The sequence below is a fragment of the Pristis pectinata genome, chromosome 33 (genome assembly GCF_009764475.1).
Source record: "Pristis pectinata isolate sPriPec2 chromosome 33, sPriPec2.1.pri, whole genome shotgun sequence".
In the NCBI taxonomy this organism is placed as follows: Eukaryota; Metazoa; Chordata; class Chondrichthyes; order Rhinopristiformes; family Pristidae; genus Pristis; species Pristis pectinata.
The window spans coordinates 14,116,174-14,128,865 of NC_067437.1; the positions used below are offsets into that span (position 1 = coordinate 14,116,174).

General features: G+C 38.5%; 1 protein-coding gene across 4 annotated transcripts in view; it reads left to right on the forward strand.

Annotated features, from left to right (window-relative positions):
- Window positions 1-12,692, forward strand: part of rangap1b (Ran GTPase activating protein 1b) — a 74,292-nt gene that overhangs the window by 25,246 nt on the left and 36,354 nt on the right. For all 4 annotated transcript variants that reach the window (XM_052043160.1, XM_052043161.1, XM_052043158.1 and 1 more), the window contains exons 2-3: window positions 6,229-6,350; window positions 10,774-10,901. In XM_052043160.1, the coding sequence (XP_051899120.1) occupies window positions 6,239-6,350; window positions 10,774-10,901 (240 nt within the window). In that variant the 5' untranslated portion in view covers window positions 6,229-6,238. The remainder of the gene's footprint in view (window positions 1-6,228; window positions 6,351-10,773; window positions 10,902-12,692) is intronic.

The following is a 12,692-nucleotide window of genomic DNA, read 5'->3' on the forward strand; positions in this document are numbered from 1 at the left end:
GTAACAAAGCCGATTGTTTACCTGCAGAATTTTCACATCTGAGTCAAGGATGGAAAAGTAGCCAAGTTTTGTACCGGGAGCGGGAAGACCAAAATGTGTCTCAATTCAGCAGTACTTTAGATTGAGGAATTGCCCTTTAATCGCCAATGTTTCCAGAGGGAAGAGAGGAAATTGTTAATCTAACATTTGTCATTGAGAAATTGCGAGGCTCTGTTCACGAGTGAGTGTGCTGATCTTTCAATTTTCAGCTGAATAGATAAAGCCAGTATGGATTTGTAAAAGAAAGGGCATAGTAGATTTATTAATGCAGCAGAATGGTGTGTATAAATCTATTACATTGTGTTTATTGTTTTTAAAAAAAACACAAATTGCTGAGAATCTAAATTTTGGAAAAGTGGATTCTCAGCAGCGTAAGACAAACTCCAGGAAATTTTGAAGGGTTAGATAACAGGATTGGAGGAAGCTGTCAAATTAGCATGATACTGAACCATTTTGTGCTCCCAAGGGGCAAGAGCAGTACTTATTATGGATATCAAAACAAAAGTAAGGGGTAGTGCAGAGTGAAAACATTGATTCTGGTACATGGGAAATGTATGAAGAACAGCAAATGGTAACAAACTGTAGAAAAGGAGTATGAAATGAAACACATAAGGCATATCAAAATCAATACTTTCTACAATTTTATTTGAGAAGAAAAATCTGATCATGAGGATTTTGGATTCTGGAGACAGTGTATATAAAACAGGAAATTACACTGATAAGTCACTGATCGTTATATGCAGTGGAGCAGAATAATATGATAAACCAAAGAAAATACACATCAATCTAATTTTGGGTAGCTGTCACAAAATTCTATTAAAGCACAGGATGAGGCCATTCAGCCCATCATGCACATTCTGACATATATTGTGTTCAAATTGTGCCAGTATAGAGTGCCATCCTTTGGGGTCAGAAGTTTCTCATCTCCTGGGTTTTGAAGTGTGTGAGAACTTTTCAGTTGTTCTAATATCAAATTCTCTCAGTTTAGTAACTCTTCCTGTAAATTGAGCAATTGACTTTAATCTCTGATGTTGGCAGAAGGAAACCAGGAAGTTGTAGTTTAGTTACTCTAACAGCTGTCCTTTGAAAAATTGCCAATTTTGAACCTAAACCATTTGCTACATTTATTATCTGGTTGAGTTAGATGATGGGATAGTGAACCCTGTATTTGTTGGATGTGCAAGTATATAATGTCATAAGTGTTTAAAAAGTGTGAAATTGCAAAAATAGTACTAGGTTATGTTGATGGACAAAATCGTGGCAAAAAGGATTTCACTGAAGGGATGTGAGGTGATCCACTTTGGGCCAAGAAAGAACAGATTGGAGTGGAGGTCCAAAGATACTTAAGGCTCCATGTGCATTGATTATTAATGGACAAGGACATAGAATAATCAAAAAGGTATGTGTAATGCCAGCCTTTTGTAGCAAGAGGAATAGAATGTGAGATAAGTCAATCAAAAAATGTAGATGCTGGAAATCTTCTGGAGTATGATGATGGTCCTGGGCTCTGAGCATTCAGTGTTTCTCCTTCCACAGATGGCTGCTTGGACCTGGATAGTATAAATCATGTTAAACCTGTGCAAAGCTTTAGTTAGACCACACTTGGAAGACTGTAATTCTGTGCACCAAGCCTTGGAGTGTGTGCAACAGAAGAGATACTAGAATGGTATCTGGACTCAAGTTTTAAATTAGAGGAGTGGTTATGCAAAGTAAGGTGAAAATGTGTTTGACCAAAGTATTCAAGCTAAAGGGAAACTGATAGACTTGACTCAACCAGAAGAAACTATGACTTAGGGCTAAACCTTAAAAATTAGAACCATACCTTGTAAGGAGTAAAGTTAGGACACATCTGGATGAAAAGAGTGGTAGAAGTTTGGGGTATTCTTACAGAAATAACAGTTGATGCCAGTTTCATTCATTTTAAATCTGAAGTTTGTAGATTGTTAACCAAAGACTAAATGATATTGGAAAAATAGGGGCTTGTGGAGTTTGGTCACAGAGCATCCATGAGCTCAATGGTAAAATGGGCTTGAGGGGTTCTTTGGCCTATTCCTGTTTCAATACTTGAGAAAGACTGGAGATATTTGAGATTGATTTTTGTTTTGTCAGCAAGTGCATTAAGAGGTGGCCGAGTTAAGATAATTAGTGAGAATGAACTGAGCAGCTGAATGTCCAGTGTTCCAGTCACTTTTATCATAATAAAAGCTTCATGGAAATGGAAAAGTTATTTTGTAAAGATTTGGTACCTGTGTTATGAAAATCTCCATAATATTACTGATATTTGAATAAAGTTGTCCTTTCAGAAACAATAGTGGCTACGGATTCTGCCCTTCTAAGAGGAAGTTATGCCTACAGAGAGTTTTTGAGCTACGGAAAACTAGGGTAAAATACAGACATCTTTCAATGAACAGCTAGTGGAAGCAATTTGATTAAAATGAATTGAGAGTATTTTTGAGGTTGATTTATGGGTCTTCACATTTCACACAAAAACATAACATGTCCACATTCTCAAGACAGGACAGGTCTAAGTATTTTCAAAGATCTTAAAAGGTGCTTGGTGGGGAAGGGAGATTAGAACTTATGAAAAAGCTGTACCAAGGAGCCAGCATGGGCATGATGGCTAAATAGATGGCTCCGTCCTGTCATGATTTTGTGTTTATGTTTGTAGTCCACTTTATCACCTCCGTTTAGAATGTTGCTGAAACTCTTGGCTGTAGCTTTACCATCTTTGGATTCAAATATGTTCTAGTCATCTTCCCAGAAGCTTTGGCTCATCCTGAAAAATACCTTGTACCTGTTTAAAAGTTAATTTGCCTGGTGTCACACTTTAAATGTTTCTCCCTAAATCTCTCCTGTTTCCACTCTCTCCAGTATGAAATTTATTTTACATACTCATTTTCAATCGAGGTTGTATGTATGGTGTGTTTTTAAAAAAAAAATCCCATGACACAATTCAAAGTGTGGAGAGTTCTTCTAGTGTCCTGAGGAACATTTATCCTTGAATGACAGTGACAAAATAATAGCTGATTAATCATCGCATTTGCTGCTTGCTGGACCATGTGTGTAAATTGAAAGCATATATCAACATTTGTTTTTGTAGTCATTGTAAATGTGCTACAGAAACACAAGTTTATTTCTTTTAAAGCAAACAGGTGCAACTTGTACATTTTTAGAAAAGCTATAGCAATAAAAGTAGGAGAGTTGCACTCAATAGTTTTGTGTGCATTATGTCCAGTGATCACTATCTGAGTGATCTATTTCCAGTCTGTAAATTACTTATGCTATAGGCTTCTTGCAGGAATGAGCAACGTACAGTGAGCATACATTGTCATTTGTATAAAAACGGTAACTGATGGAAATACTCAGCAGGTCAAGCAACTTTTTCAAAATCTGATTGACATGTATGGTGATGCCACTGTTGGCTGTCATGGTGATGAAGGCTTGTTAATGGAGCAGATTTTAAATTTGATTGTCTGATTTTTAACACCATAGTGCTGAGACTTGTAATTTTTCCTTATTAGCTATCAAACATCTTTTACAATTAAATTCAATTTCATAGGAACGGGGAAAAAGTTGATGAGTATTTCCATTCTTTTGGTTGTTACTCTGCAGGAAGATAGCTATTAAATGTTTGGCTATCATGCTTGTTTGCTAATTGATATCTATCCACTGTAGAGATTGCTATTTGGTCTGATACTAATTGCTTGTTATTAGCCTGTGATTTTATATTTTTAAAATAACATTGAGGAAATTTTTTTGTATTGATAATCAAATAATTTCTTGATATTGAATAAAATTAGAGTATTGTAGCATAAATTAAGAGCTTTACGGGATATGGATTGTCCATGTTTAATGCTTATCTCTAATGGCCTTTGTGGCGGTGATGCTGGTGACAACTGAGTGACTTGCTTAGCCATTTCATAGTTGATCCACATTGATCTGGATTTGGAGTTGCCCAGGTAATGGTGGTAGATTTACTTCCCCAAAAGATGCTTACAATTTCTAAGGCAATCCAATAGTTTCATGGTGAACATTACTGATGCTAACTGTTCTTAAAAAGAAATCCAGACTTCTTGAATTAACTGAATTGAAATCTGTACCTTTTGGGGTTTGAATTCATTTCTTGGATAATTAGTTTGGGTTTCTGGATTACTCAGGCAGTGATTTAATCACTAGGCTACTGTTCCATGTGAGATGAAGCAAAAAGTGTTTTGCATAACAAAAGCATGTCTAAAAACTTTTAACATTTAAAAGGCAGTGATGATGTAGAGTATTACAAAGGGGTAATGCTGTATCTCATGTTTTCCACACTCAGTTCTAGGGCATTCATTTTTAATGAATGAGCAATTCCACTATTGATGTAGTTGAACTGCCAACTAACATCCCAATTCTGTAGATGAAAATCTGTGATACTGATGTTGGAAAATGGCTCTAGCCAATACATGGGGGCAAATCAAAGTATGCAAGTAAGCTTGTCAAAGAAAAGGTTAAGTGAAAAATTAAAATAGGAGAGACTGAGGGAATTTCCAAGCATTGGCTTTACACACCTGATAGATCCACTGGTGGTGGTGAGGCTGAGGGGAATCTGAGTGCCCAAGATCCTGAGTTGGATGTAGATTTCAGTGCAGATTGTAGGAGTGCAAGAAGTTGTACTGTGATGAGATCATTGAAGGGGTTTCAATACAAAAGAGGTATTGAGGAACGTTAAGGTACCAATGACAGAATTTTGGATCAAATGAGCAGAGTGCTGAGGATGAGAAAGTATCCAGTAGATCATTGGGTCTGTAGGTCACAAAAGAATTGATCCGGGTTTTAGAAGTAGATAATTTGTTGGAGTGGCGAAAGTGAGTGATGTTGTCACTCTGGAGCAGTGTAGATTTGTTCAGAATGTGCTGTTGGAAACTTTGCTCAGTTGAATAGAATACAGTGTTTATGAGCAGTCTGCTTCGGATTTTGACAATTATTGATGGGAGGGATAGAATCAATTTCAAGAGATTGTAGCAGGACTAGGAAGACTAAAGTCTTTGCAACCAATTTGACGGTGGGGTTGGTTGAGTGATAAATCCAAATGTATGCACATGGAGAACTGTGTCATCTGAGATGTGACCGATAAACAGTACATGCAGGAAAAGACAAAGGTCAGGGTTACATCTGAGGAAATCGAGGTAATAGTGTGGGAACAGAAACTGAAACCAATAAAATTGCATTGTAATTCATTGGGAGGGAAAATAATTTGTGATGTATTTCTCCAAGTTATTATTTTAATTCCTGATTGCTATGTAATTCTTCCTGAAGCTTTTTATTCCATTTTGAAGAGGAAGAAATCATATAGGCAACCTCCCCACCCCCGGCATTACGGCAGTTAAAATAATGGAAATTCACTCTTGCGGAACTCACAGATCACGAGCAAAAAAATCTGGAATATGAAATAAAAATTTGTTCTTGTGATGTTTATGTGGGGGGGGAGGGAAAAGGTTAAACACTTTTTTCAACTTGCATCTGTTGATGCATGCACAGATGATGTAGCAATGTGTTACAGAAAATCACAATATGGACTGTTTTCTAGGAACGTAACCCCCTGTTAAGTGGGAGTCGCCTGTATTATATTCTTTTCTGCAAACAAAATCCCTTCACATTGGTCATAAGTACTAAAGTGTGTCTACGATCAGTTTTGCAAGCTCAAAATACTTTATTTTTCTTAATCATATGCAAGACCATGTCTTGTAGAAGCATTAAACTTTGCTCTTCATTGTCAAGTATTACTGTTTTCTTGGGTGGAATACTTCCTCATTGTGGATTGCTTCATCCCTTGACACTGGGGAGCAGAGAGAAATCTCTAGCAGACCATGTGTTCTTTCATCCTGAGCACCATATACAGTTATCAAAGAGAAATTTATGGCCTTGACTGATGTTGCACCAAGTTGTGATATTAATATTAATGTCAGATTCTTCACCAACTTTTAGTTTAGGGGTCTAACATTAGACTTTTCCTTCCTGGTACTGCTGCAATTAAATACAGTGATTATTACTGAACTCCCAAGTGACTCCTAGTTACAGTAATTCCTTCTGTTGTGCATCTAGGAGTTGTTGCCTGCATGCTCTCCCTACTAAGCTAATTAAATAGCAGATATTTTTTGTGTTGTTTTTTCTAAATTTTTAACTCTGCCTAAAATGGCTGTTTCTCAACAGGTGTTAGGAGATGGCTTCTGAGGATATCTCTCAGCTGGCGGACTCTCTTGCAAAGACTCAAGTGGGTGGAGGGGAGCTGAGTTTCAAAGGCCATGCCCTAAAGCTCGACACAGCTGAAGCTGGTACGTGAAATTAAAGAATCCTTTGGGGGAATGAAGCAGAATTAAGCTAAATATCAGATGATGAAAATGTGTTTGGATGCAAGTTGGGAGAAAATGAGGGAATTACCTTGTGAGGAAAAATTGAGCAGAACAGCTATCTGGAGATGAGAAGAATGATTGCTGATCCCAATTAAACGTGGCATTCTGATGGTCCTTGACAAGTTAGCTCACAAGATCACAAGACAAGGGAGCAGAAGCAGGCCATTCGGCCCATTGAGTCTGCTCCAAGGAAAGGGAAATAGAAATGGGGAATGGGGGAAGAAGAAGAAGAAAAAAAAACGATTCTAATCCCAATTACCGGCCTTATCCCCATATCCCTTGATATCCTGACTATTTAGATATCTATCTATCTCCTCCTTGAACGCCCCCACTGATCTGGCCTCCACTGCTGTACGTGGCAAGGAGTTCCACAAATTCGCCACCCTCTGGCTAAAGAAATTTTTCCTCATCTCTGTTTTGAAACTGTACCCTCTAATTCTAAGATTGTGCGCTCTGGTCCTGGACTCACCCACCAAGGGAAACAGCCTAGCCACATTTACTCTGTCCTTTCCTATCAACATTTTAAATGTCGCTATGAGGTCCCCTCTCATTCTTCTGTACTCCAGTGAGTACAGTCCAAGAGCCGACAAACACCCCTCATACGTAAGCCCTTTCATTCCTGGAATCATCCTCGTAAATCTCCTCTGAACCCTCTCCAACGTCAACACATCCTTCCTAAGATGTGGGGCCCAAAACTGCGCACAATATTCCAAATGAGGCCTCACTAGTGCCCCGTAGAGCCTCATCAACACTTCCTTACTTTTATACACTATACCTCTCGAAATGAATGCCAACATAGCATTCGCTTTCTTTACCACCAATCCGACCTGGTGGTTAACCTTTAAGGTATCCTGCACGAGTACCCCCAAGTCCCTTTGTACTTCCGTGCTTTGGATTTTCTCTCCTCCTAGATAATTGCCCGCTTATTTCTGCTTCCAAAGTGTACAACTGCACATTTCCCTACATTGAATCTCATCTGCCATTTCCTTGCCCATTCTCCTAAACTGTCTAGGTCCCTCTGCAACCTTCCTATCTCTTCAATACTCCCTACTCCTCCCCCTATCTTGGTGTCATCCGCAAACTTAGCCACGAAACCATTTATTCCATCATCCAAATCATTAATGTACAAGGTAAAAAGGAGCGGTCCCAACACCGACCCCTGCGGCACACCACTAGTAACCGGTAACCAACCAGAACGAGATCCTTTTATTTCCACTCTTTGCTTCCTGTCAACCAGCCAATGCTCCACCCATTCTGTTATCCTACCCGTAATTCCATGACATCTCATCTTATTAATCAGTCTCTTGTGAGGCACCTTATCAAAGGCCTTTTGAAGGTCTAAATACACAACATCTACCGCCTCTCCCTTATCCACCTTACCTGTGATTTCTTCAAAAAACTCCAATAGGTTGGTCAGGCAGGATCTTCCCTTCACAAAACATGTTGGCTAGGACCTATCCTGCCCTGCGCCTCTAGGTATTCCGTAACCCCGTCTTTGAGGATAGATTCCAATAACTTTCCCACCACTGACATCAGACTAATAGGTCTGTAATTTCCTTTATGCTGCCTCCCACCTTTCTTATACAACGGAACTACATTTGCGACCCTCCAGTCCTCCGGAACCACGCCGGAATCTATTGATTTCTGGAAAATTATCGCCAATGCCTCCGCTATCTCTAAAGCCACCTCCTTCAGAACCCGGGGATGCACCTCATCCGGTCTGGGAGACTTATCAGTCTTTAGTCCATTTAGTTTTCCTAGCACCTTCTCCCTAGTAATCTTAACTGAACTCAATTCCATTTCATGAGACTCCTGACTAACCGGCACATTGCTGATGTCCTCCACGGTGAAGACCGATGCAAAATATTCATTCAATTCCTCTGCCATCTCTCTATCGTCCATTATAATAGCTCCTGCACCGTTATCAATTGGTCCTATATCAACCCGTGTCTCTCTTTTACCCCTTATGTATTTAAAAAAACTCTTAGTATCCTTTCGAATGTTATCCGCCAACTTCCTTTCATAATTCATCTTTTCTTTCCTAATGACCTTCTTAGTTTCTCTCTGCAGGTTTCTAAAAGCTTCCCAGTCTTCTGTTTTCCCACTAATTTTTGCTTCTTTGTACGCTGCCCCTTTTGCTTTTATTTTAGCCTTCACCTCTCTCATTATCCACATTTGTGCCTTTTTTCCATTGAAAACCACCTTTTTTTTCTTGGAATATATCTATCCTGCAATTTCCTTATTTCCTGTGGAAATTCCTTCCATTGCCGTCCCTCCAGCCAGCTTACTCTTCCAATCAATTAGGGCCAACTCCTCTCTCATACCATTGTAATTTCCTTTGTTCCACTGAAATATCGATACACCAGTTATAAGTTTCTCCTTCTCAAACTTGAAACTGAACTCAATCATATTGTGATCACTGGTTCCCAGTGGTTCCTTTACCTTTAGTTCCCTAATCACCTCCGGTTCATTACACATCACCCAATCCAAAACAGCCGATCCCCTGGTGGGCTCTTCAACAAGTTGCTCTAGAAAAACGTCCCTTAGGCATTCCACAAACTCCCTCTCCTGAGTACTACCGCCATTCTGGATTTCCCAGTCCACCTTCATGTTAAAATCCCCCATAATTATCTTCACATTGTCACTCTGGCATGCTTTTTCTATCTCGAACTGCAACTTATCGTCCACTTGCTGACTGCTATTAGGGGGCCTATATATGACTGCTACTATTGTCCTTTTACCCTTGCTATTCCTTAGCTCCACCCACAAGGATTCCACCTCCTCTGACCCAATATCCTTCCTTTCTATTGATTTTATATCACTACTAACCATCATGGCCACACCTCCCCCTCTGCCTACCCGCCTATCCTTCCTATACACTCTGTAACTCTGGACATTCAGTTCCCAATCACATCCATCATAAAGCCATGACTCGGTGATTGCCACAGTGTCATAATGGGGATGTTTCTCCTGCGGGAAATTTAGCATTAGTATTAGGATAATGGGTCATCCATTGAAGACTGATAAGAGGAGGAATTTCTTTCCTGAGGGATGTGAATCTTTATAATTCTGTGCCCTGCTGAATCACAGATGAGTCATTCAGTATGTTCAAACCAAGAGGTTTTTGGATTACAGGGAGAACCAACATTTTGAGCAAGATCATTTTAATGATAATCTTATTGAATGAGAGGTGAATTTAAGGGACATAATGGCCTTTTTCTCATTCTTGTGTTAACTTAATTGGTAGAATAAGCAAGTTTGCCAGGAGAAACACTTCGTAGGAATCTGATAGTGGTAGAGCAGAGGAAACATTTTGCTGTTCTATTCTGGAGAAGGATGCTTTTGCAGAAGCAAAAGTACTTGTCTGATGGCTGAGTGTGTAAGTACGTAGTGTGCTGTAGTATAAAGCCATATAAATCAAGGAGGCCATAGGTTCATCTTTCCTATTCAAGTTACACCTTAATTGGAGGATTCACACATTTGCAGTGAGGCTAATTGAAATATAATGCATTCCAGTACAATGCTGCAGCATTTGCCTTGTACCTGAAAAATAGTGTTTCGAGGAGGTATTGCTGGACTAGCAGCACCCTTGGAACAATAGCATTCACCACTGATTCCAAGAGGAGGAAACTTGAGGAGGAAGCAGTTGAGGTGGAGTGTTTGTGGCATGAACTGGTATGCAAGTAGTTTGCTCCTAGATGTGTGAGACTTAATCAAGCTTTTCCACCTTGCTTATAATATTTTTGCTCTTTAAACACATCGTAATAAATAAAATCTTGATTCATTTTCCCCACTGCCATCCAGTCTGTAATTACACAATCAAATCGTAATTGGAAATCAAAAACTGCAGATGTTAGAAATCTGGGGAAAAAAATATGCTGGAAATATTCAGCAGGTCAGGCAGTATCTATGGAAAGAGAAACAGTTTGCGTTTCAGGTTCAAGACCCTTCGTCAAAACACTCGTTTTTAAATCATTCTTGGTAAGGTGCTCTGCTATTTCATATAGTGATTCTGTCAACCAGTTCTTGACCAAGTTCAAACGCACAGCTGGAATGAAAAGTATTCTGAGGACAGTAATGTCAAAGTCAAATTTATTGACAGGTGCATGTGTACATGTATGCATGGGCAATGAAAAACTTACTTGCAGCAGCATCACAGGCACATAGCATCAGATAAGCAGCATTCACAAGAAAAACATAAACATAAATTATACATGGTATTGTTTTCAATTATCTAAATAATTTACAGAGAAATGTAACCTTTGACATTTTTACCCCTATATTTTAATGATTTTTGTTTGTCTCTTTAATCTCTGTCCACTCATGTCATGTATTCTTTGTTCAGCTGCTGAAATTATTGAAGAGATTGAGAAATTTGATCATCTACAAGCACTCTGCCTGGAAGGAAATACAATTGGTGTGGAAGCTGCTAAGGCCATTGCTCGAAGTCTTGCTAATAAAAAGGAATTGCAGGTATGGATGTTACATTTGTGTCTTCACGGTATTTTCCTAGTACCCAGTACCAAAGATGAATCCAATAATCAAGTCTATGCTGTCTTTAAAGCATATATGCACACGTGTTGCACTGGTTGGAGGCCAAACAAAATCCTTGTTTGTTTGTAAGAATTGACACAAACCCTGTGTGCTCTAGCATTTTGGATAATAAATGCAAATACTGATGTAATTGTGACTCAAGTCCAGTCTGTTAATTTAAAAAAATAAACAATAGCACTTAACTATTCTTATCAAATTTTGCTTGATTATGGAACCATTCATCTTGCAGTTTACATGGAAATTGACACATGGACAATCAGTTGAATGGGTCCATGGTGTTTATACTCCACATGCTTTATTTCCTCTTATCATTAACCTATCAATTTATTCCTTCCTTCCTTTGTGTTTTCTTTAAATCCATTCATGATGGTTGCCTCAATTATTCTCTGTGGTAGAAATTTTCTCATTCCTCCTGAATTCCCTTTTGGATTCTATTAATGACCATGTTATTTATGGATCCTGATTCTTGTTTTTTTTTAACCTCTGTGTGCAACCATAATCCATTCATCTCTACTGGGCAATTTTCTCAGTCTTTATTTTCTAGCAAGAAGAGTCCAAACATCTTTCTTTCCTCCGAGATAAAACACTAAGAATTTTGATGTCATTCTAGTAGATGCTTTTACCTTGTAATAAGGAGACCAAAACTCTTAACTATACTCCAAGCCTGTTCTAGCCAAGATGCTTTTCAAGTTTCCTTTCCTGCTTTTTAGTTCCCTTTGTAGAAAGTGTCTAATTTGTCAGGTTTTTCACTTTGTGATCTGTGTAATTATACCCAGACCTCTGCACTCCTCCTTCATTTCAACACTTATTTTCAAAGTAGTATTCATCCTATATTATTGTACTGTTACCAACTGTGCACCTGTGACAACCGTTGCTCAATGGTAATACCACAAATTGAATCCCACTTCAAAGAATGGAAACAACAAAGGAAGGAGGCCATACTGGTTTTATGTGAGAGCAATCAAGCTAGTTCCACTCCCCATATCTGTACGAATCCTTCCCTTTCAGATGCTTGTCCAGCTCCCTTTAGAATGCTCCAATTGAATCTGCTTCCACTTTTACCCCAGACTTCACTCGCTGTGTATAAAATATATAATCCTTTTGATTTTGTCTTACCAAACACCTTCATTCTATGTCCTTACAAACCTGTAGTGATTAAATGAACCTTCTTATTCCAGGTTGAACAGGTTATGTGTCTGTAATAAAAATGAAAATGTAGATGCTGAATGAATCTAAAATGAAAACTGGAAATGCTGCCTGACTTGGGTGTTTACAGCATTTTCTGTTCTTTTTTCAATAATCTTTAACTTGTGTTAAGTTTAAAGTATGTTAAACCTGGAGAGAAATTTGGTTACGTCACATTTGGAGTGCTTTGCAGAATTCTGATTTCTTATTTATTGTAATGCAAATAAACACAAAGTTGCAAACTAGTTACCAAATGTGTGGTTATAACTATTAGGAAAGATTTTTTTTCTAGGAAAAAAGGAGTGATTTAATAGAATTCTTTAAATTTTAGAGGAATTAGACTGGGTTTCTACTTGTGAGAGAATTTAAAATTAAGAATTGTAATTGAGTTACCAATTAATCCAATAAAGAGTTCAGAGTATGGTTAGGATGTGGCTTTGTGTGTATGTGAATCTCTATCCATGTTACAGTGCATCTAAATGAAGTAGTACGGGAGGTTTGTGTGGAGCATAATCCTGCTGTCAA